The sequence below is a fragment of the Planococcus citri genome, chromosome 4 (genome assembly GCF_950023065.1).
Source record: "Planococcus citri chromosome 4, ihPlaCitr1.1, whole genome shotgun sequence".
Classification (NCBI taxonomy): domain Eukaryota; kingdom Metazoa; phylum Arthropoda; class Insecta; order Hemiptera; family Pseudococcidae; genus Planococcus; species Planococcus citri.
The window spans coordinates 17,259,980-17,282,709 of record NC_088680.1 but is presented as its reverse complement, the minus strand read 5'-3'; the positions used below and the strand labels follow the sequence as shown (position 1 = coordinate 17,282,709).

Below are 22,730 nucleotides of genomic sequence, written 5' to 3'. Positions count from 1 at the left end.
ACTTCGCTCGGGTTTGTATTCTTTTCTTTTTCGAGATCAAGATGGAAATTTCCAAAAAAGAAATCAAGTTTAAAAATACACTTTTCGTCTCACTACATAAAAAAAAACATCGTTTTTATGCCCTCGATTCGCTTGGGCTTGTTCTGTTTCTTTTTCAAAATGAACTTCCTTCAAAAAACCTCATTCAAATTCTAAAATTTTAAATCCGCCGAAAGCTTCAGAACGGCGCAAAACTGGGTAGGTATAGGTACCTACGATTACTTATTAATTAGATGAATAATTTGAAGAGTGTAAAAACAATTTTCGCTTGTTAGGTACTTTGATACAGGTAATTGTGTACGTTTGGATTTTTTATTGAAAATAAAATAAATGCCTGGGGGAATTTTTGATTAGAAGTGCGTGAAAAAGACAGTGAAAAAATTCGTCAGAAACTTTAGAACAATGTTTTAAACCACCTTCAGGCATCAAAGTCAAGATGTCAAGATAATTGTATCCATAACATAGTATTTTTTAGTCAAATGAAGAAGAACAGTGATTTACAATAAAAGAAATGTAGGAAAGGCACTAGTATTCATTCCCTTTCAGTTTTATCGGAGTTCGGATGTCTTGATGTAAGGGGTATGGTCAGGTCAACTTTATCATTCGTCATCCTATTCATTGTTATAATACAATAATGCTGGTGCCAGTCACTTGCCTTGGTAAAGTCGTAAAGAACAGCTGTTGCGTATGGACAAATCATCCACCACATTCCATGAAAAACACGACGAAAAAACTGGTTATACTTTTCGCCTGATCAAAAAAAGAAGTTTTTATTTTGAAAGGGAACATGCACTGGCTGTATTCAACAATTTACATTTATTTGCGTCAATCCTGTAGTGGTAACCCTGAACCATATGACTGATAATCATGGCTGCTGCGTTGCCAATAGTAAGTCCCGGACGGCCCGGGTCGGACTCCAAAGGCAGTACCGTTATCTCGTCGTGTTTATTTTAAATACCTATTTTATTCTCATTCAGTTATTTTTCCATTATTTTACTTGGTATTTTAATGAAAAGAAAAAAGAAAAAACTACCCAAAAGCGTTTATTCGAGACTCGAGTACAACAAAGTAAACTCTTTGATGTCGATCCACGTTTTTACGCTTCAAAGCTACCGAAGCCATGAAAATCAGGCATCGTACTCGCACTCGCACATGAATCTCATCAATGATATGTGTTTGTGAAGTCGTAAAACGATTTGTTGAAAAATGGTTGAAAAAACGTGTATGAAGCAGATTATAGAATATTATAAGGTGAGTTGAATTTATTCCTAATTTAATCGATATTTAACACCCTCGTATTTTAGTTTAATGAGTTTAACGTTCAAACCCTACCTTCGTTGAGAAAAATCACTTCGATTTTGTCAGTTATGAATGTTGTTTTTTTACAAGTTTGAAAAATGGCGGTTTATACGATATTTGATGGATATTTGTGTAGTTAGAAAAATTTTGATACCTTGTAATTCATTGTTTTACGAGTATAATCGTCAAGTTAGTTGTGATTTTTTCCATGTGTATTGTAGTCGAATTTTATTAATGTCGATTGGTATGTGTTTTTACAGATACACCATTACTTATGAGACGTGTTTTACTAACAAAGATTACTTGTGAATGGCATCATTGCATGTTGCATGCGGTATTGATGAATGGCAATCGAACGAACCTCCAGTACCGAGAGTATTGCTGAATAATAATTATGATTTAAACACCGATCCGTTTGGTAGTAAAAAACCTAAATGCTGCGCGTTATTATGTAAAGAAAACACCCTCGCTAATCGTACCAGATCGAAGAGCGAAAGTCAGAGTTGTAAATGGTGGAATTGCAAACCAAACGAGTATCGTAGACATAGGACGTACACAGATAGTGTGAGAAATATGCACGATAAAGCGATGAACGTTTGTATGATGCCGAATAACATGCAAGATTTGTTATTGGACGGTTACGAGAAGACTGATATTAATAATTGGCAGAATGGTATGAACGGTACCAAAAAAACCAAAACACCCGAGAAATTCGATTCTCAGCAACCGCTGCTGGACCAGGTTCCTTTGAATGGAACTTTTTCGACGATTTTTAAACACGATTACGATTTTAATCAACGCGAACGGTTAGTCGGTGTTAAAAGATCACGAGAAAAATCACCTAATTTTGTAGATACCACTAATAGCGATGGTATTCCTAAGAAAGTAAGTTAATCGATCCTTTATTTGCGTTGTTTCGCCGTATTCGACTAATTTCTAACTCATATTCGCAGATAAATACGAGAAGTATGCTGGGAAAAGAATACGAATCGTGTATCGGTGTTGTTGATCCCAAACACAATCGAGAGAAAACGCCGCCACCGACGCATTGTAATGGCTCGACAGAGTATACTACGAATGGTACATCGAAACATACTCCAGAATCGTTAGATTCATCTGCTTGTGAATGTGATCTCGTACGTGTATCTTCGGTCAGATTAAAAAATCGCCAAGATTCCTGCGATACGAACAGTCCAGACGAGTAAGTTATTATTGGCTACTGTAGATGGAATTCGAGTAAACAAAGATACACCTATGACGATGAAATTATCACTCGACCGATGTAAAAATTATCAGTAATCGAGTAATTTTTTGTATTAACGAGTGAGAATCGTTCGAGTGATACATTTAAAATGTATCATTTAATTCGGAATTATGGTTAAAAAATTCACGTTTGGAATTCTACATCGTTTGTGTATCTGTGGGTACGCTTGTTGCTTTTCATAAGTAAACAAATATCGAGTGTTTTATTCGTTAACGAGTAACTTATGTTTGTAATTTAGATCGGCTGGCGATACGTTTCCAGAAGCTAGCGAAGAAACTGAAGAAGAATGTCAATGTTACAACAAAGATGTTTTGGAAAGTAAGTAACTAAATTTCAAACCGGTCGCATGTTGTGGTGATTTGCACCTGCCCTAAGAATTGATTTCTTTTTACAGATATGTCGATAAGTAATTTCGAACATCATGACGATAATTACGTACACTCTGGATTAAGAATGAGTTTGTTTCCCAATGTACCACCTTATGTGAAATTTTCAACGCACGATGTGAAAGGTGACAGCTGCTGCGTTATCTTGTCAAATATTTTAGATGTTTTACAGTTCGTTTCGTTAGTATTGATAAGATTACTTTTTTTTCTCTCAGGTGAACAATTCCCTATCCATATTCATAAACTGCTCAGGTGGAAGTTGAGCAATATTACTCCTGTAGTTGTTCGTAAAGTTGTCGCTAATACGGGATATAGATTATTGAAAAGTAAGTTGAAGGTTCAACTCGTGAACCTTGATTGAATTATGATAATATGCGTGAATAAGTTTTTTTTCCTCTGCTGATTTGTAACGATGTAATCGAATATTTTGAATTTATCGCGTTTTATTTTTGAATCGGTCACGTGAGGTATTGCATTGAAAATGTTAAAGATGGTTTGAGCTCGTTTTCACAAAAAAAAAAAATTAGGGACAAAGGTATATGTATTTTTGACGTTTTGAAAGAATATATAGACTTCAATTTTACGTCAATCATATTGCCTTGTAGAATTTTTAGTTGACATTCGTATTATTGATAGTCTAAATTGTGATTTTTTTCTACTTTTTCTAAATTTTGAGCTCTAAATGGAGCAAATTTCAAGCACCTTGATGATTCATATCCTGATATTTTTTTTCATTCATAGATTCCACATATTGGGGTGGAACATGGGGAAAACATACTCGATCAGCTGGTTTCAAAACGTTGTACGATTACCAAAAAATGAATCATTTCCCCGGTACCTTTCAAATCGGCCGTAAAGACCGATTATGGAAAAGTATGCAGAAATTAATGTTGAAACATGGTAAATCAAAGTAAGTTCAATTTCCTGACATTTCTCAAAACAAGAGTTGAATAATCGTTGATATTAATTACGATATTATTTCGCAGGTTTGATTTGATGCCAACTACTTACATTCTACCTCAGGATAAAAAACGATTGAGAATGGCTTGGAAGAAAAATACGTCCAAAGAGGAGCCTTGGATCGTGAAACCGGTAATTATTCTCGATCAGATGAAGCCGAATCTTGAGATGATCATTTTCAGTGAATAATTCAATCGTAATTTTTTGTACGAATTGTTTAGCCCGCATCAGCTCGTGGTACCGGTATTAAAGTGGTTCATAAATGGAATCAGATACCAGATAATACGCCTGTAATCGTACAAAAATACATATCAAATCCTTTCCTTATTAATGATACGAAATTCGATCTGCGCTTATATGTATTAGTCACGTCGATGAATCCATTGAGGATATATTTATATGATGATGGATTAGTTAGATTCGCTTCAGGTAATTTCGCTGCTTCTTTCTGTTGATTTTTTTTCAAATTCCATGTTGTTAAATTTCTGTATATTATATTTTTTTTTTCTAGTCAAATACTCAACCGAGTTGAATACGTTAGGTGATCGTTATATGCATCTTACCAATTACAGTATAAATAAGCTCAGCTCGAAATATAAGCAAAACGAAGACGCGAGCGCTTGCCAGGGTCACAAATGGTATATTTTCAGACTTTCATTCCCCACTCGCAGTAGCACTCTGTTTTAATTTTGTCGTTCTTGATTTAGGACTTTGAAAACATTATGGAGTTACATGGAACGAGAGTTGAACGTAAACGTATCAAAGCTTCAAGCCCGTTTAATCGACCTCGTGATCAAGACTATAATTAGCGGAGAATTCACCGTGAATCAGCTCTCAAATTCTAATCTAGGATCTCGATACAATTCGTACGAATTGTTTGGTATCGACGTTTTATTCGATACTGATCTGAAACCTTGGCTATTAGAAGTAACCTACCAGCCTACTTGCTCGTAAAACCATCGGTAACATGTGAATTGATGATTTTAATCCTCCTTAGGTCAACATATCGCCATCGCTTCATTCGTCTTCGCCTTTAGATTTAGCTGTGAAAGCTCCAATGGTCTACGACCTGATGAATATCGCTGGTTTTCAAATACCAACCAGTAAAAAGTTCACCGAAGTGAGTACCTGGCTCCGTCATCATAATCCCACCTAACATATTACACAGATCTAATTGACTAACCTGTATTGTATTCCAATTACAGGAACAATTGGCCAGAGACATGGGCAAATTACCGGTTACTAGGCTATGCTACGATAGTCGTCTGTATTCGAGAACGTTATCACCTTCCGAGAAGTACAAGCATCATTCGTTTGCGAGTAGGATACGAACAGAAGTGAGTACTCATTAACAGACGAGTTCGGAGGACCGCGGAGCAGCGCGCCGGATACGAGATCATTTTGTTTATTTCGTTTTTGCAGTATTTGAGAAAAATTTTAGAAGATTTGACGCCTGACGATGTTCGTCATCTTATTCAATACGAAGATGAGCTCACACAGCTCGGATCGTAAGTGTACCTGTCGTCTCGTTTCAAAATTCAAACCAAACGAACAGGTATCCGTAATTTATGTTGTTTATCGTTCCGCAGATTCCAGAAAATATTTCCCACTCCGAATACTCACGAATATTTACAGTATTTTGATGCGCCTAGATACTATAACATGTTGTTCGATGCGTGGGAGTCCGCGCACCACAGTAAACGCGAAGAAGGTATGTTTTATGAAGAGCTTATCAACACTGTGTATCGAGTCGTTCGTGCATAATTTGTCTATTTTTTGAAGGCTCTTTTTCTTTTTCCGGTCTTCAAAAATTACCAAAAATTATTTCATTGAATTTTCCGGCTATCAGATGCCAAATTAAGAAACTGATTTTGCATTCGTTGAAGGATTTTTTGAGGGGGGGGGAGTTGAAAAAATGATCCCATATCTTCAGTCTCATTGCCAGTCGATCAGTTCGAAATAATATATCGCTTCATTTTTGGTTTTTAACTAGGCCAAGGGAACATATCCCTTCTCTCCTCTTGAAATCCGCTTCGGAAGAAATTAATTGACGACGAATGACGACAGAAAAAATGAAAATTACAGAAATTACGTTCGTTTAAGTTCCTTAGTTCGATTCGTTGACCTTGAAACAGATTGAAAATGATGTGCAATTACGAAAATGCAATTAACAAGTTGAGCGTCAAATTCACAATGTAGGGTCAAGGGTAAAATCTTGTTTGCTGAGAAAAAAATTCGGTAGATTCTTCAACCGGAAATGGGAGTTGATTGAACTGTGTTCGTAAGAATAAGTTTTTGGTTTTTTCGAACTACTATCAACTTGACAGTCCGAAATTCAAAAATGTACTTTGACTTTTTTAATTAGAAGAGGCGTGAGGGGGGGGGGAAATCTCATTTATACTGTTTTTGTTGTGTTTTTTTTTTTAGAATTTTATCGCTCTTAATAGTTGAGATTCATTTTAAAAAGGGATCCTGATAATTTTAGGGAGAATTGAAAACCCTCAAAGCGAGGTCCAAAATTTATGTTGAGCTTTTTCATTTCAATAATTGAATTTGGTACTTAAATCCTATTTTGAGGTTCGAGGGTCTTGTGGGAGGGGCAGAGGAGGGGGTTAAATGATTCCTAAAATTTTTAAAATTACTATTCAGTCGTATTTCTTGCAGATTATGTCATCGCAGTAAAATCTCTGACCCGAAAACCAGGAAATGCATATCATACAAACCATAGAGAATCATGTTGACTTCAAAGGGGCTCGTTTAAGGAGGCTTATATGTCTCAAAGTTTTCAAATTATGCAAAAATTTGCCTTATTGAAGATTTTTTTTAAATTGAAAAATCAAAATGAATCGTCTGGAATTGGTTTGGGCCTAAATTATCTCGATGAGCTGGAGGTGGAGGGGATCGAAATGCCCAAAATTTGGAAAGCTCTTATTTACACTCGATGTTTTTCTTTTTTCAGAATTTTATTGCTCTCAACGTTTAAATCGGTTCATTCTGGTTGAAAAATAATATCCTAGAAATTTGATTGAGGTAAATGACAGAACTCAGAGCTTCTCAAAATCAAAATTCAAAACCAAAATAGAAAAAAAACCTATTTTTCAAAAATTCCAGTCTTGTTAAATTTTTTGATCCTGTCAGTAGAAACTTCATGCAAAGTGTTCAAAGAAGAATAATTTTGCTATAAAAAGGTCCAATGGAGGGGAGAGGAGGAGGAAAGACCTGCCTCAATTTTTTTCGAAACTCATACTTGATAAAAATTTGTCTTATTCAAGATCTTTTTTATTAAAAAAATTGAATTTGATTGTTGGAGCATGATTGAGAGTTTTGAGGGGGGTGGGGGAAAGACTGGGCTTGAATGACGACCCCCCCCCCCCCGAAAATTTCGAAAATTGACATTCAGCCATGTTTCCTGCACATTTTGTCACCAGAAATGAGCTATTTGACCTGACAGGGGCTCGTTTAAGGAGAATAATGGTAAAAATTTGTGTAATAAAGATTTTTTCAAATTCAAAAATCAAAATGTAGGATATCTGGTGAAATAGTTGGGGGAGGGGGGGGTTAAAATTCTCAAAATTTAGAGTCCCTTTTACTTGATGAGGATTTTCAGGAATAGAAGATTCATGAAGGGGGAGATGTGCTTCAAAATTTGTCCAAAATGGTCAACATTTCCGTATTTCAAAAATGTTTCTATTGAAATAATTAAAGTTGAGACCTGAATCATATTTGGAGCTTGAAAGCCTTTTTTTTTTGGGGGGGGGGGGGGAGATTGTTGCCTCCAGAATTATGAAAATTTTTTCTTAGTTGGTCGTGTTTCTTCTTTTTGTCATCGTGTATTAAAAAAAAGTCAAAAAATGATTTCGACGTTGAGAGATTTTGTGAGCCAAAATTTCTAAAGAAAATAAACATTTTCCTATTGAAAATTTTTTTGGCCGAAAAATTGAAATAAATCATTTGGAAGTTCTGGTATGAAGAACTATTGACAAGTTGGAGGGGGGGGGGGGTCAAAATGTGCAGAATTTCGAAGATCAGGAGTCTATTTCTTTCATTTTCGAGCATTTTGTTTCGCCATTGATGTTTTTAGCTTGAAAACTGGGTATCTTTCTCGAAGAGAAGACCGAAGAAGCTTCAGAATTTCAAAAAATTATCCCTTCCTCAACCAGCTTCAAGTCCCTCGTGTTTCAATTTACAAATCAAAAATATTTCAGAATTATTGCGACGCTTTCTTTTATAAAAAATATTCTTGATTTTCGTCTTAACATTTTCCTTTAATATTTTGTTCATTTTCGACCAGCAGAAGTGGCGAAAAAAAAATGCAAGCTCGTCTTTATCATATCTTACGAAATCATCGGCGGAACTTACACGATCGAACGAAACGACAGTTAAAATACACCATTTATGCTCACGTTTCTTTCAAGACGAGTTATTTATAAATTTTTTCACGAGAATATAAAAAGGAGAGAAAAAAAGATTTCAACTCGACCGAATCGAATTGATAAAGAAAAAATTCACGCCGTTTCGAAACACGAATCCCCATAAAAAAAAAAAAAAAAAAAAGTGGAAAGATGGCAAAGGCGAATCGAGAAATCTACGCCGGAAATAACTGCCGAGAATAGGGAAAAGAGTCGGAGGAATGAAAATCTCGCTAAAAGCGGTTTTGATTTGATAATTACTCGGTTCGTCTTCTTCATCTTGGTATTCGGTATTGTTTTCGTAATTGGTACATTTTGTGCGCGAGATACGACCGAAGCAGCCATTTCGAGATGAGAAATAATATCCGGCGATATCTAATTGACCTATTTGCTTCGTATTATTAGACTTTGATCTTGATTGGAATTTTGTGAAGTAAAATTTGTACCGAACGATCGATTCGATAGTCTAGAGTTAACGTGGCGAGCAAAGCGACGCGTTTTATTCATTTATTGGATTTTTTCACCCGTCTGACAATATATCTTTTGTATGTGATTACCCAGGTATCGAATTATTGCGCGCCAAATGCGAAGAAAATTTCCATCTGAAGGTTGCCAAAACGAATGCGAACTCGTCAAAAGTAAGTGTACCGTTTCGTTGAGTAATTAATTTTAATTTGTTTGTACATCGTGTGGCCTGTGTAAAAAAAAACGACAAAAAAGTTTATTATTTAGGTTGAATATGTAAGATATGAATCAATCGTCTATCGTAGCTGGTAATTTGCTACGATTATCGAGAAACCTATAAACACCTGTATATTGGACAAGGAGTTCTTTATGTTGAGCGCGTTAATTGAATTTTTTATTTTCAAGTAGTAGCATCCGATAAGCTTTACAGTTGGTTAATTGAAAATAAAAAGAAACGTTGTATTCAGCTTCCTCCGTATATGTACTAAAGACTCTCTGATACCCGGCACGCTTATTGGTGTTATTTTATTTTTTTTCCTTACCTGTTTTTAAAAGCTTTTTTATATTTTTATATTCGTAAGGTTTTTTCAAACGTGTGGTTGTGTTCATGCGAATTTGCAAATTGAGGATTTGTTTCTCATTTTGTGTTTTCTTTTTTTTTTTTGAATGTGTTATTTTTTTATGATCGCATCGTTGTTGTGACTTCTTGTGTTCGAATTACGTACTACGTGAAGAGTACATTTTGGAACGGCGTAAGGACTATTTATTGTCAGTATAAAAAAGTGGAATCTTGTAAGTTGTAATTGTCAATTTAAGGATAGAAGTTTTTTTAGGTGAATTTTTTTTTCTATTTTTAGACAGGATTTTGAATCGTCTAGATGGATATTATTATGATAGGGTTAGAGAGTTTCATAGGTTTTTGCATGGTGGTGTTTTTTTTTCTCGATCGTTTTACGGTATTATTATTATTATTATAGGAAAATTCGCGAATAGATTTAATTTCGAAATAATTTCTTAGAAATAGGGTATTGGTGCTGGGAGTCGTATTTGGTGAGTTGTTTGACATGTTGCACTTACCAAAGCATGACTATGCACCGATATACACTTAAATTTAAGTACTAGAATAGCTTGGGTTAATTTTTATTAGCATTCCTAACACCAGATGTGATCGGAATACTTAGTTTTACTATTAATCCATAGGGTACCAAAACCATCAGCTCGATGGAAATTCATTATTTATAGAAGTAGCAGTTTAGAATTCGAGCTGGAGTCTATAGGACTGGTTGTGAGAAATTTAGATACCTAGAAAATAGTTGACACGAAGAATACCTACTTAAGGCAATGGGGAGGGATACTGGATACTGGATAGAAGTGGTAGGTACTGAAATTGACCCTGAAGTAGTTTTTTTCTTCGTAGATATGAAGAAGCCAGCTGTCGAGTAATCAATGGTTACTGGTTAGGGTTAAATTACCTCCATTTGGTGGATTTCCGATTACAGAGTGGCTCAAACCGGATGATTCAGGAACGAAATCACACAGCTGGGCAATTTTCTCGCTATACGAACGTAAATTCTCAATTGAAATTTATTGAAAAATGACTCATAGACTTACGTAAATGCACAATTACGAGTATTATTATTGTATCGATGTATCGAATCACTCCCTCGTGCATTTTCTCAGTATTTAACGGTCAGTTTGGTTCGGATGTAGTGTGTTGAATCATTATTGCCTGGTAGGAAACCTTGAGCACCGGATCCAATTTTTTTATATTCACTGTGCACTCCTGTAGTTATCTCAGTATACTCATCCCTTTAATATCTACTCGGGCAGTTTTGTGTTGTTGAATGGTGACATTTTTCGAGTAACATTTGTGCGAAGAATTTTTGTTTCGGATTTCATGAATTTGTAAGTTTTAAAATTTATTGATTTTTATGCTCCTTTTCGTGATATTTTGTTTTTTTAATCGATTCATTACGTGTAAGTTGATACTTCGAGTGAATCGTTCGTGAATGATTGAATTTTGATTTTTTTTTTGAACGATTTGTGCATAATTTTGAATTATTTGTAAATTAAAGTGATCTTCGGTAAATGGTTTGTGAATTTCTGAATTAAATTTTTGGGAAATTATTTTTCAATTTTCGAGATTTTCACTACAAATTGTTCAACTTATTCTGTTTGTCTGAAGTTGAAATTGCTAAAAAAAAAAAAGTTGATGAATTATTTCCAAAATTTCGTTCAACTCAGAAATTGTCCTGAAAATAAAAATGAAACAGTTTTTAAATTGTTGAAAAATTTCATCTTCATTGCAAATTTTCCAAAATTGAAAAATCTGTTTTTTAAAAGTGTGCAAAATTGGATCAAAACTCAAAAAAGTTCCAAGTGTTTTTTAAAATTTTTTTTTGAAAAAAAAAACAAAAAAAGAATAATTAATTTATTTGAATTTATGAAAAAGTTTAAGAAATGCTGCCATTTGAAAAAATTGCTGTAAATATTGGGAAAATGCATTTGATTACAAATCGAAAAAAAATGAATCTTCAGAATTGTTGTAAAATATGCAAATTGCTGTTGAAGCCGAAAAAAAACATCCAAAAATTTGATAATAACCCGATGAAAATGACAAAAAGTTGATTTAAAATCATTTTTAAAAAAAAATATTGAGGAAATTTGGAGAAAATGGCCGATTTTATTGCAAATTGAACAGATTACAAAATCAGCAGAATTGTGAAAAATTAAGCATGAAAAATTTGGTGTTAAAGTCGAAAAAACATCTGGAATTTGAGAGAAATTCTTGCAAAAAATTCCTTCAAAATGATGAAAGTACAACCAAAAATTGAAAAATTGCTTGAAATATTCGACTTTTTTTTGAAAATTTGAAAGAAATGGCCTATTTTATTGCAGATACTCGTAATAATGAAAATTGGCGAAAAATTCTAGCTAAGTCGTAAAAAAATTGATTTTGTTGCCAAAATTTTGCGCAGCATTGAAAAAATTTGCCCCATAAAAACTTAAAAAATTTGACAGCTTTGTCACAAATCGAGTCAAGTTGAAATAAAAATAGTCGAAATAATTTTTTTTAATCAAAGAAAAATAGGTTGAAAAATTTGAAAAGCTGCTAAGAACATTTTTTAAATTCCTTGAAAAATTGAAAAAAAAATCGAAGAAATTTACCTACATTCTATTTTAAAGTTGAACCAAAAATTTTGAAAAATGATGCAAAATGGGAATTGAACTTGAGAAAGCACCTAAAATTTGATAGAAACCCGACAAAATTCTCGAGAAAAATTGATCAAAAATTGTAAAAAAGATGATCAATTCACGTCAAAATTTGAAAAAATTAACAAGAAATTCATTTAGGTAAAATATGTAATGAAAAAAAAATGAAATGAAAATTTGCCCCAAAATTTAAAAATGGCTTCAACTTGTAAAATTAGAAAACCTGACTGGTTGATATCGAAAATTAAATTGAATTTCTCGAAAAAAATACCGTCAAAATGATGTAAAATAGGTAATGAAAAAAATATTCGAAAAATTTTGAAAACACTAATCAAAGAAGCGAAAAAATTCACAAGATATTGCTAACATTTTCTGAACATGTCAAAATTGTTAAAAATGACTGCAGCATTCATGCCAAAATAATCAAAATTGAATTTTTTATAAAAATCTGATGAAATTGTACGAAAATTGCTCGAAATGCTCAAAAAAATAGGCTTAACTGTCTACATTTCATCTCCATGTTCTTTTTCACGTCCTCTAAAAACTAAAATTTTTCGTTATAAATACCTCCAGCACCAGTTAATCATAAATTAGGGTTCAGGGTTGGTGAGGATGGAGGAGAGAGGAGGGGAGGATTATCAAGAACCTGAATTCAAAAAGTGAATTGAATAGGTATTTAAAAACTCGGCACCTTCGAATTAATATAAAGTGACATGTCACACTAATTTTTGCAAATTCGGGGGGAGGGGGTTCAGAGGGGTTAGTGAGGCACTGAGGAGCTGAAAATGAAGATTCTAACTCAGCAAACTCGAAAATCTAACCACCAAAGCGACACTGTTCATTTTCAATTTTTTGGTGTTTTGATTATTTGGATTTGGGGGGAGAGGGTTGTTGTTGAAGACAAGAGGGAGGGGTCCGGAGGGGTTAGATCGAAAAAACAAATCGATATTCGAATTCTGCATCATCAAATTAGTAATAATCTATACACGTCACTTCACTTTGAAATTTTACTCAAAATGTGTGTTGAAGGGGGGGGGGGGTTGTATCCTTCAGAGAGTTGAAATACCATTATGTAAAGTGAGTCGTGTGACATATCGATTTCTACTGATTCGGGGTCGCTGAGTTCAAATTTGTGCTCATTTTTCGAATTTGACCTCTTGGTGTCCTTCCAGCCTTCCTCCCCTCTACTTATTTAAAAAAGGTAAACGATTAAGGAATTTTGAAGAGTCATTTTTGAAGAAGTAGTGATGTTATTGTCCAAGGTGCGTGGCTCATTTGTTATTTTTGCTCCAGTTTTATGCATTTTTATCTACACTCGCCAGCATCAGCACCTCTACGAATAATTCATCCACGTATTTAAGTCGATCGTTTCACTGACACTCTTTTTTTAAAATAATAATAAAAAAATTACACATTAATAATGTTAGGCTATATTTACCCCAAAGTGTTGAGTACGTGTTATGGTTTCTTTAATTAACATGATAGTTAATCTTTGGGACATTAAAATGTAAAAAAATACTATAGCCATATATTCGTCGATTGTTGGAATTTTGTCTGTATTTTTTTACGATAAATTTATCACGACATACTTACATAGAAATACATATACATAAATCTTTACCATAGTTTTTCGACTGTCGAATACCGGAAAGAGCCGATAAGCTTTTATTTTCCGGAATAGCGCCGATTAGCAACATACGTAATAAACTTTGACGTATATTGTTCAATTTTTCATCGTATGTTGGATCATATTATAACGAAGGAGTTATTTTAATAGTAATAAGAAATACTCGTACATATTTAGCATTTTACTCGTTCGGTTTTCTTCGCCTATTTTACTACGTATAATTTTTTTGAAAAATTCACCACGAATGAAGAAAGAAAAATACTCTTTATAAATGTACCATCTTGTTGATGTTTGCTTGCGTAGGATAAGAAAAACGGCAATACTAACGTCGAATCCGGGTAAAAAAAACCGCTTTAAAAAAAGTCATCGCTGTGCTTTCTAACATGTAAGCTATCATTTCTTTTTTTTTCTAGTATTTTTTCATTTTTTTTTTTCATATTGTATTGTTGTGTTCGTTGATCGTATTTTAGATGATTTTTTTTCACACGTACTGTACGTTTTGTTGTGTGGGTGTTTTGAGCTTATAGTTTAGTTACCTATTCGTAGATTCATAGGTTTATTCAGGGGTAGTGATTTTAGTGGATAGATCGTCGATATCGATCTGTAAATGGTGGTTTGACTCTTTCGGATAGAGGATTGGATCTAAAATGAACCGTTTGTTCGAAGTAAAGGAGTTCAAATTTGATTTGAATTTGAAATTTGTATAAAAATGTGTGATAATTTTGATCGATCGAGGAGTGGGAAAAATAAAATATCCGAAAGAGTTGTATTAGTAATATTTCACTACAGTAGTAATATCGTATTTTAGAATTTGAAAATTATTGTTTTAAAGACGAGAGAAAATAATAATGTAATTTTTTATTCTTACAGATTTGCGAGATCCACCAAAAGTGTCTACAGTTCCACGTCAAAAATCAAAATAACACCTCTAACGATTATCCGCTGTGGTGAGTTAGCCATCTTCTCATTTTTGATAACATGTCAAAAAGCCCTGATTTTTGATAAATAGACAGCATTTTCCTAAAATTGCCAAAATGTCCAGATTTTTGCAAAAATTGTCATAAAATCCAAATTGTTGGCCAAAATTGATGAAAAATTCCAATTTTTTCCATTGTTGTCAGAAAGGCCTAAATTTTGTCAAAATTGGGTAGGTAAAAGTTTTATTTTGCCAAACTGTCGAAAAGACATCATTTTTGCCCGAATTGTCCAAAAGTCCTCATTTTTGTCAAAAAGACACAATTTTTTTCAGAATTGAAAAAAAGTCCCAATTCTTGCCGAAATTTTTAATTTGTCTGAATTTTTGCCAAGTCGACATAATTTTTCCCAAAATTGTCAAAATGTCTGATTTTTTCCAAAATTTTCAAAAAAATTCTAATTTTTGGCCAAAATCTACAAAAAGTCCCAATTTTGATAAAACCTTCCAATTTTTGCCAAAATTATCAAGAATTCTCAATTTTTGGTCAAAACTGATAAAAAGACCCAACTTTTAGTAAGGTAGTCAAAAAGTTCTGATTTTTCCAAAAATCGTTATTTTTGGGCAAAATTGACAAAAAATCCCAATTTTGGATAAATTTGTCAAAATTTCTCGATTATTGCCAAAATTGTCAAGAAAGCTTAATTTTGGTCAAAATTGACAAAAAAATCCTGATTTTTACCAAAATTGTAATGAAATCCTAATTTTTGTCTTAAATTGACAGGAAGTTCCAATGTTGTGAAAAAGTCTCAATTTTTCCTAAAATTGTCAAAAAATTATAATTTTCGGTCAAAATTGACATACAATCCTCATTTTACCAAAATTGCCAAAAAATTCCAAGTTTTGGCCAAAATTGACAAAAAGTCCCAGTTTGTACCAAAGTTGTCAAATAGTCCTGATTTCTGCCAAATTGGCAAGAAATCTTGATTTTTGGTCAGAATTGAAAAGTTGACAGGAAGTCCTGATTTTTGCTCAAGTTGTGAAAAAGTCCTCATTCTTACTAAAATTGCCAAGAAATCCTAATTTTTGGCCAAAATTGACGAAAAGTCCCAGTTTTCACCAAGTCCTGATTTTTTTCAAAATTGTCAAGAAATCTCAATTAGCATCCTGCATTAATCTGTGCCTGGTTTTTGTTTGACAAATATCTCTAATCCAGACGTTTCTTTCTTACAGCTTGTACAAATCGCCAGCCAGTCTAACCAAACCCAAAGCATCGTTCACCGCTAAGCCACGCTATCGTTCTAGATATTCAGCGGTTGTACCGAGCAAAACGTACTTACTAAGATCACGTAAACATTAACCCGACAATAGACGATTTTGTTCTACGATCGAATCGAAAAATCGTCTTAATATTTTACTTTCGCCGAAGCCGACATATTACATTTTAATTATTTTCGTACATTTGTCTATATTCTAAGCTAACCTTTCTTCTTTTGTATTCTTCGACATCGTGTTACTTGTGTTTTTCTTCTTCTTCTACATCGTAGTGTACTTATATATTTCTCGCGTTATCATGGATGGTAAATTTAAAAGGGTAATTTTTTTGGTTAAATTACGTAATACGTTCGTACGAAAATACTCTTCGGCCGGTTTGACGACCAAGCAACGAAGAACTTGCGACGATTACACGTCCAACTCCAAAGTGAGCTAAAACAAAACCCCCTTCGGTTAAATTTGATCGTAAAAATTATGGAAATTAATTTACATATTCAAACGAACGTTCGTATATTTTACGTGTTATAGTCTTCCAAACAAAACAATGGTGAGATTTCTACCGCTGTTGGAGATTGTAAATTCGATATGTCTTGCTAGCTCATCATCGATGTGAGATTGGCTACGAGAAGAGTACTGTTGATTTATTAGATTGGTCGTCGTAATTTGAGAACAAAAAGAAAAAATGACTCGTAGTCGAACGGTTATGGTTTCCGAGACAGTCGTAATAATTTATTAGCATCGAAAAGTTACCTATTTGTATTCGTTTTTTTTCTTTTTTCTCTTCTTTAATTTATTTTTGATAAATCTCGTTCGATTTCGAGTAAATAAACGACAACACTAACGTAATGACAATATCATTAAGTGGTATTACCCTTCCTTCGACGAGAAGATATATAGTATTATTTGTGCGTGTTTTTACGTAATGAGATATCGTCCATTTTATATTATTTAAGCCGATTCGTAGTCGGAAACGAGAGGGTTTTTCCCTATAAAGTTTTTTTTCTTGTATTATGTAATCGTGTACCTGCGTTGACTTTGTATATTTTGTAATACGTACATATAGATATTTAAAAGTTAGCGGAAATTTTCCTACGTTAAAGTGGCCGGAAATAATGACGAAAGTTGAGGAAAGTGGTGACAATTTTACAGTATAGATGTACAGTGTACACTGCCCAATCCCAATCCATTCGTATATCTAGTTATTAGATTCGTTAATTTACATATTAATGAAGACAACGAACGAACGACGAAGAAAATGAATTCTTTTTAAAGTACATATATACGGCCATGTACATTGAGTAGTTTAACCCGGGCCTAATTAATTTGTAACTTAATTAGTAACGCGTGTATGTTACAATTTTGTATTTTTTTGTTTGTGTCTCTGTAATCTGTATTGTGTATTATTTTTAGGTATTACGAATACGATCGATGATGATCGTCGAAGCCCCCTCCCCCCTTATCCCTTGTAATTTTATTGAATCATTTATGTATGTATTGTATATGTAGATTCAATTGTTTTGTGCTCGAGTATTAGCGGGCGTCGTGTTGATCACTTTTTTTTTCGGTGACGCGTTTTATGCGTCGCGACTAAGCCGAGTATATTGACAAGTCTGAAAGTGATATTATAATAATGTAGAATCGTAATCGTGAAATAACGTAGTTATTTTTGAGTTTCTGTCTGTCTTTAATTTATTATTATTATTTTTTTTTTTAATTTAACGCGTATGCTCAAATTATTTTAGTAAGTTATTTTATTTTCGAACAGTAAATTGGATAATTTGAAAGTAAAATGTTGTTACTTGATTTGAGTCACGTATAGCGATACCTACTCGTTGTAATGATTTCAGTGATGAGAATAGATTCGATTGAGGAGTTCGAGTACGAACACGGTTTTGATTGGAAGGAATTGTTGATTAATTAATTTGACGTGTGAACGTTGGATTGAAAAACAAAATTGTTATCTCGTCGGCATTGAAATTCTGATTGGAGGTTGTGATAATGGTGTGCGTTTGGTTGACAGAAATTATTGAGAGAATTCGAACGATACTACGAACAATATGAATACCTCATGGTTTTGGTACAAATTATGAACATATTATGTTGATTGTTTTTTTTTTGTTTTTTTTTTTTTCGTAAGAAATATTTTACCTGGGTATATATTCTGAATGGCAAAATTTATAAACATGAGCTGGAGAGTATTCGTAGCTTTGTTACGAATAAAATTCAGCATTCGATCGAGATTTCGTTCCTTAATGGTTGTAATTATGATAAATAAAGCAAGGTGAAATACTAATTAAGCTACTAGGTATCGATATCTGATGCAAAATTGCATTGCGAAGGTCTTTATTTTTCGTAATTTTTATAAGATGCAATAAAAAAGTGAAATGAATGTAGATAAAACGAAATTGTATGCAGATTTCAACATTAGTTTTATTGATAAGAGAGGGAAGTCTTTCAAGTCTTTCTGTTCAACGCTGAATGATGAAAAAATTAGCATCAAGGGTCAATTCACGTAAAAAATGATCAGAATAAAACTGATTTAACTGAAGTGAAACCAGTTTTTTATCTTTTTCGGTTCCGGATTTGATAAACTGGCAGCACTGATAATTTCAGAAGATGGAGAAATTCGACTAAAGGATGGGCTATACTGAATTTAAGGGGATACTTATTCCCTTAACTTATACTTTAGCTTGGTTTATACTGAATTTAACGTACGTTAACCATCGACCTTTTAGTTAACCTAGACGGCTACTCATACGCAAAATTATCCCACTGGTTATGTCGCCAACTCTGTGGATTTCAAATTAGAAACAAACGCATCTGCGCATGTCTCAGGAAACGTGTGTGTGTATTTTGTTGTTAGTGGATTAGGGGTGGAAGTGGGGGTGCTGGTGGTGTTTCCGTTTACTGTTCACAAGCATCAATTCCTGAGACATGCGCAGATGCGTTTGTTTCTAATTTGAAATCCACAGAGTTGGCGACATAACCAGTGGCCTTAGTTTGCATTGGAGTAGTCGTCTAGGTTAACTAAAAGGTCGATGACGTTAACCTAAAATTTGCCTTTGTGTAACTTCTAGGGTTAAGTTTAAGTTTACGGTTAAATTCAGTATAGCCCCTCCTTTAAACAAAAATAATCTGCAATCTACATTTCTGCAATAATTTTCCGCGTGGTTTCCGATGATTAATGTCTAATTTTCTTGAACAATGAGCCGATTGTGTTGCTTACTTTGTTTTTCAATCATTAGAATATCAATTTGCCATCTCATCGTACGATTTCATTAATTGAATGGTCATTTATTTGATGAAGTGATGAAGATATCCAATTGCTGCTTAATCACCGGTATCTTGAAGGTAAGTGGAATAAACTGAGTTGATTCATTTTATCTTTTGAACCGTATCCAAATGTGAGTGTATATTCATCTTTGCGGTATTAATTCTACGAATAATTCATATGGCGAGCATCTCGTTACGGATAATTTAGCAGAACTTGGCCAAATTCCCCACATCATTTGTACTTACAGGAACTAAGTCATCGGAAAGAATGATCATGCTTTACTATGAGCTTCGTTGATTGCAAGATTGGCAAAAATGCTGTTCTGAGAATTTGTATCACTTGTTTATAATGCCTGAATACTCTCTGGTATCGTCACACCTGTGATGAATTATCTACTTCCTTAAGTCAAGATGAGTTTCGAAATAAGAAACACTGTTCGGTAATCTTAGAAACTGGACTGTGAGCTGCTGGTCACTCACATCACTACCTACTTGATACAAGATTTTGGTCTATTCATTTTAAATTTGAAGAATTATAATTAAGTAAGTACCTAATGTTGATGGCCTGATGGGTATGTAGATGAGTAGATTAGATGTACATAAGTATGTAAATCAGTAAGGTAAAGGTATTCGATTTTGATTAATCGATGTGGAATCTTATCATTATCACACCGAGGCTGTACTATTTTCATTTTTCTGCAAACTTCCAGCTTGCCGGTCGTTCACCCAATTTTCCACCGCACCTCACAGGAAACCAGGAAACAAGGATTTTGTTTTATTTGATTTGTTTAGAGAGTTGTTCAGTTGTTTTAAAGCTCTTTAATACAAGTATGGAAATAGATTCATGCTCTTAAGAAAGTCATAGCATTTTACGATAAGTTATGTACTGCGCATGGCAGGTTGGTGTCGTCACGCGGTGGAGCAACCAATGGCGTGCAACGTGTTACAATGTGAACAGATCGGCTCGACCATAGACCCCGACCCGTACCCAAACAAATCAGCCATCCTTATCACAAATTTTGGACTTGGTAAAAATTTACGTTGTTGATCGTTGATCGTTAATCCAATCATAAGCATTCTAAGCGATAAATAAGATGAGTTCCAAGTTATTTTATTAAATTCAATCGCTAAATCATACGAAAATAATGAAAAATCCTATAATGAGTACGAGTAGTAGGTAAATGAAACTTGGGAAATGACAGTTTTATGTTATGTGCGATCTGTGGTGTTGAATTCGCTTAAAACTGTAGTCGAATCGTCATTATGCGAAAATTTCATGATTTCCCAGCAATTGTTTAAAAAAATTTGACTATATGGTCATGTAGTATGTGCCAATGCGAAGACTCGCCGTTGAATCTTCGAAATAACACAACGCAATGTACAACTGGAAGAGAAAACTTTGTATTTTGAAGGGAAAAATTCTTTCTAGTGTTTATTCATTGTATTGCAATTTCAAAGTTCTTTGTTGTAGTTGTAGATATTACATACGAGTATCATTTGCTGCTGAGCAAACTGAGTGTTTTTCAAAACTTCCAAAGATGGAATTACCTTACATGTAGGATTTTTCTTCGTTTTTTCTTTCTTTTAGTATGATTTAGCGATTGAATTTGATAAAATTACTCAGAACTCATCTTATTTATTGCTTGTGATTAGATCAACGATCAACGAAGTAAATTTTTACAAGTCCAACATCGTGATAAGGATGGCTGATTGTTTGGGTACGGGTCGGGGTCTATGGTCGAGCAACAGATCGGCGCGTGCGCAGTACCTAAAACTTACGTAAAATCCTAAGACTTTCTTAAGAGTAGTGATGGCAACGATCGATAGTTTTTACTATCGATAGTGTTTTCGAGTGAAAATTTCAATAGTTTTTACTATCGATAGTTTTTTCGGTAGTAACAAAAACTATCGATACTATCGATAGTTTTTTCGATAGTTTTCAATTTTCATTAAAAACTGATAATGGATGTGATTCCACGTAGTGATGCGGAAAATCGATGTGACTATCGATAGTATCGATAGTAATGCCTATCGATAGCGAAAAAAATCGATAGTTTTGAACTTTTTGATCTATCGATGCTATCGATAGTGGTCTCCGGAAAATCGATTCTTAAAATTTTCCCGTTTTTCGTTGCTTTTTCCCTTTTTTGAAGCATAAATTGGGAAATTTGAGTTTCTTCTCTAGTCCGGTTTGCAGAAAAACATTGGATTCTAGGTTCAAAAAACAATCGATAGACTATCGATAGTATCGATAGTCCACCGCCGCCTATCGATGCCTATCGATAGACCAAAAAAACGATAGTGAAAATATCGATAGTTCAAAAATATCGATTTTCCGCATCACTAATTCCACGAGGTTGGAGGTTCATTATTACGTTTTTTATCTGAAAAAATCAAGGGACATCATTTTGAGAGAGAAAAAAAGAAACAACACTTTTTTTTATTGAAAAAATGAACAATAGCGATCCTTTTTTACAAAAATTTGGTTAAAAATTCAATAAAACATTGGATTTTCGATAGTTCGATAGCATCCAAAAACTATCGATAGTTTTTTCAATACTTTTAAAAAAAACTATCGGACAAACTATCGATAGTTAAAAAAAACTATCGATACTATTGAAAAACTATCGATAGTTTGCCATCACTACTTAAGAGCATGAATCTATTTCCATACTTGTATTAAAGAGCTTTAAGTTGTTTTGAATCAACAGTGTTGCCATTTGCTACGCAATAATATTACATTCCATGACAAATCAATTGAATAAAAGTTTTAGAAATGGAATGACAGCCTGACAGGTAATTAGGTAGAGGCAAATTCAACCCATGACAGAAAGGGAAAAAGGGCTATAGCCACGCGGCGAAATCACTGAAACTTACCAGTTACCAAAATTGATGAATGATTAAATTTCAGTAAAAAATTATACCTAAAATGCACGAAAAAGTGTAGGAAACAATAAATTGTTTAAGTGATGTAAGAAAATTGAAAATCATCAAGATAACTGAAAATTATCGAAATATGAAGAAAATAATGTTTAAAACGTGTTAAAATGTTGTAAAAACTGTCGAAGTTAAATTGAAATAACTAAAAATTGTCCAAAATCAATGCAGTAATTTGTCAAAAATGTATATACCTGCAGAAAAAAGTTGGAAACGCGTCATGAAGTTGAAAACACTCAAAAAAAAAGCATTAAATCAATAAAAATAACCCTGTCAAATTCGTCAAAAATGCACGAAAATTCGTAGAAAACTTGCTAACACTAAAAATTGCTCAAATAATCAAACTTTCAGTAAAATTTGTCGAAAATTCAAAATGAAGCGTTCACAACGTGTTGAAATAATGTATTAAAGACACTCAAAAACAGCACTAAAATCAGTGGAAATTTTGAAGAAGTGGTACAAATTTCAGGATTAGTTCAGAAAGCTTGAAAAAGTTCAGAAAAACTTTTGCAATGTTGTAAAAACGCTCAAAATATCAATAACATGACTGAAAATTATCACAGGGTGTCAAAATTTTAATGAAATTTTCCCAAAATGCTTGAAAAGGTGATGGAAAAGTATCATTTCTGAATGCATTAAGCATTAAAAGCACTGGAAATCACCTTAAATA

The 22,730-nt window shown here is 33.5% G+C and overlaps 1 protein-coding gene across 5 annotated transcripts; it reads left to right on the top strand.

Annotated features, from left to right (window-relative positions):
- Positions 1–990: 990 nt before the first annotated feature.
- Positions 991–17,640, top strand: LOC135842830 (tubulin monoglutamylase TTLL4-like). Of its 5 annotated transcripts, XR_010558194.1 has the most exons (19): positions 991–1,290; positions 1,599–2,223; positions 2,292–2,539; positions 2,841–2,920; positions 2,997–3,113; positions 3,204–3,314; positions 3,730–3,898; positions 3,975–4,080; positions 4,170–4,377; positions 4,460–4,586; positions 4,656–4,875; positions 4,946–5,068; positions 5,154–5,285; positions 5,371–5,456; positions 5,538–5,659; positions 8,919–8,995; positions 13,966–14,047; positions 14,533–14,609; positions 15,809–15,870. XR_010558194.1 is itself a non-coding variant. In XM_065360482.1 (18 exons), the coding sequence occupies exons 2-18, from the start codon at positions 1,648–1,650 to the stop codon at positions 15,933–15,935; spliced, it is 2,706 nt and encodes a 901-aa protein (XP_065216554.1). In that variant the 5' UTR covers positions 997–1,290; positions 1,599–1,647; the 3' UTR covers positions 15,936–17,640. The 5 variants fall into 5 exon arrangements, 3 of the variants coding, with proteins under 3 accessions (XP_065216554.1, XP_065216556.1, XP_065216555.1); XR_010558195.1 differs by lacking the exons at positions 13,966–14,047; positions 15,809–15,870 and adding an exon at positions 10,240–10,387; XM_065360482.1 differs by lacking the exon at positions 13,966–14,047 and having other exon boundaries at positions 997–1,290; positions 15,809–17,640.
- The last annotated feature ends 5,090 nt before the right edge of the window (positions 17,641–22,730 follow it).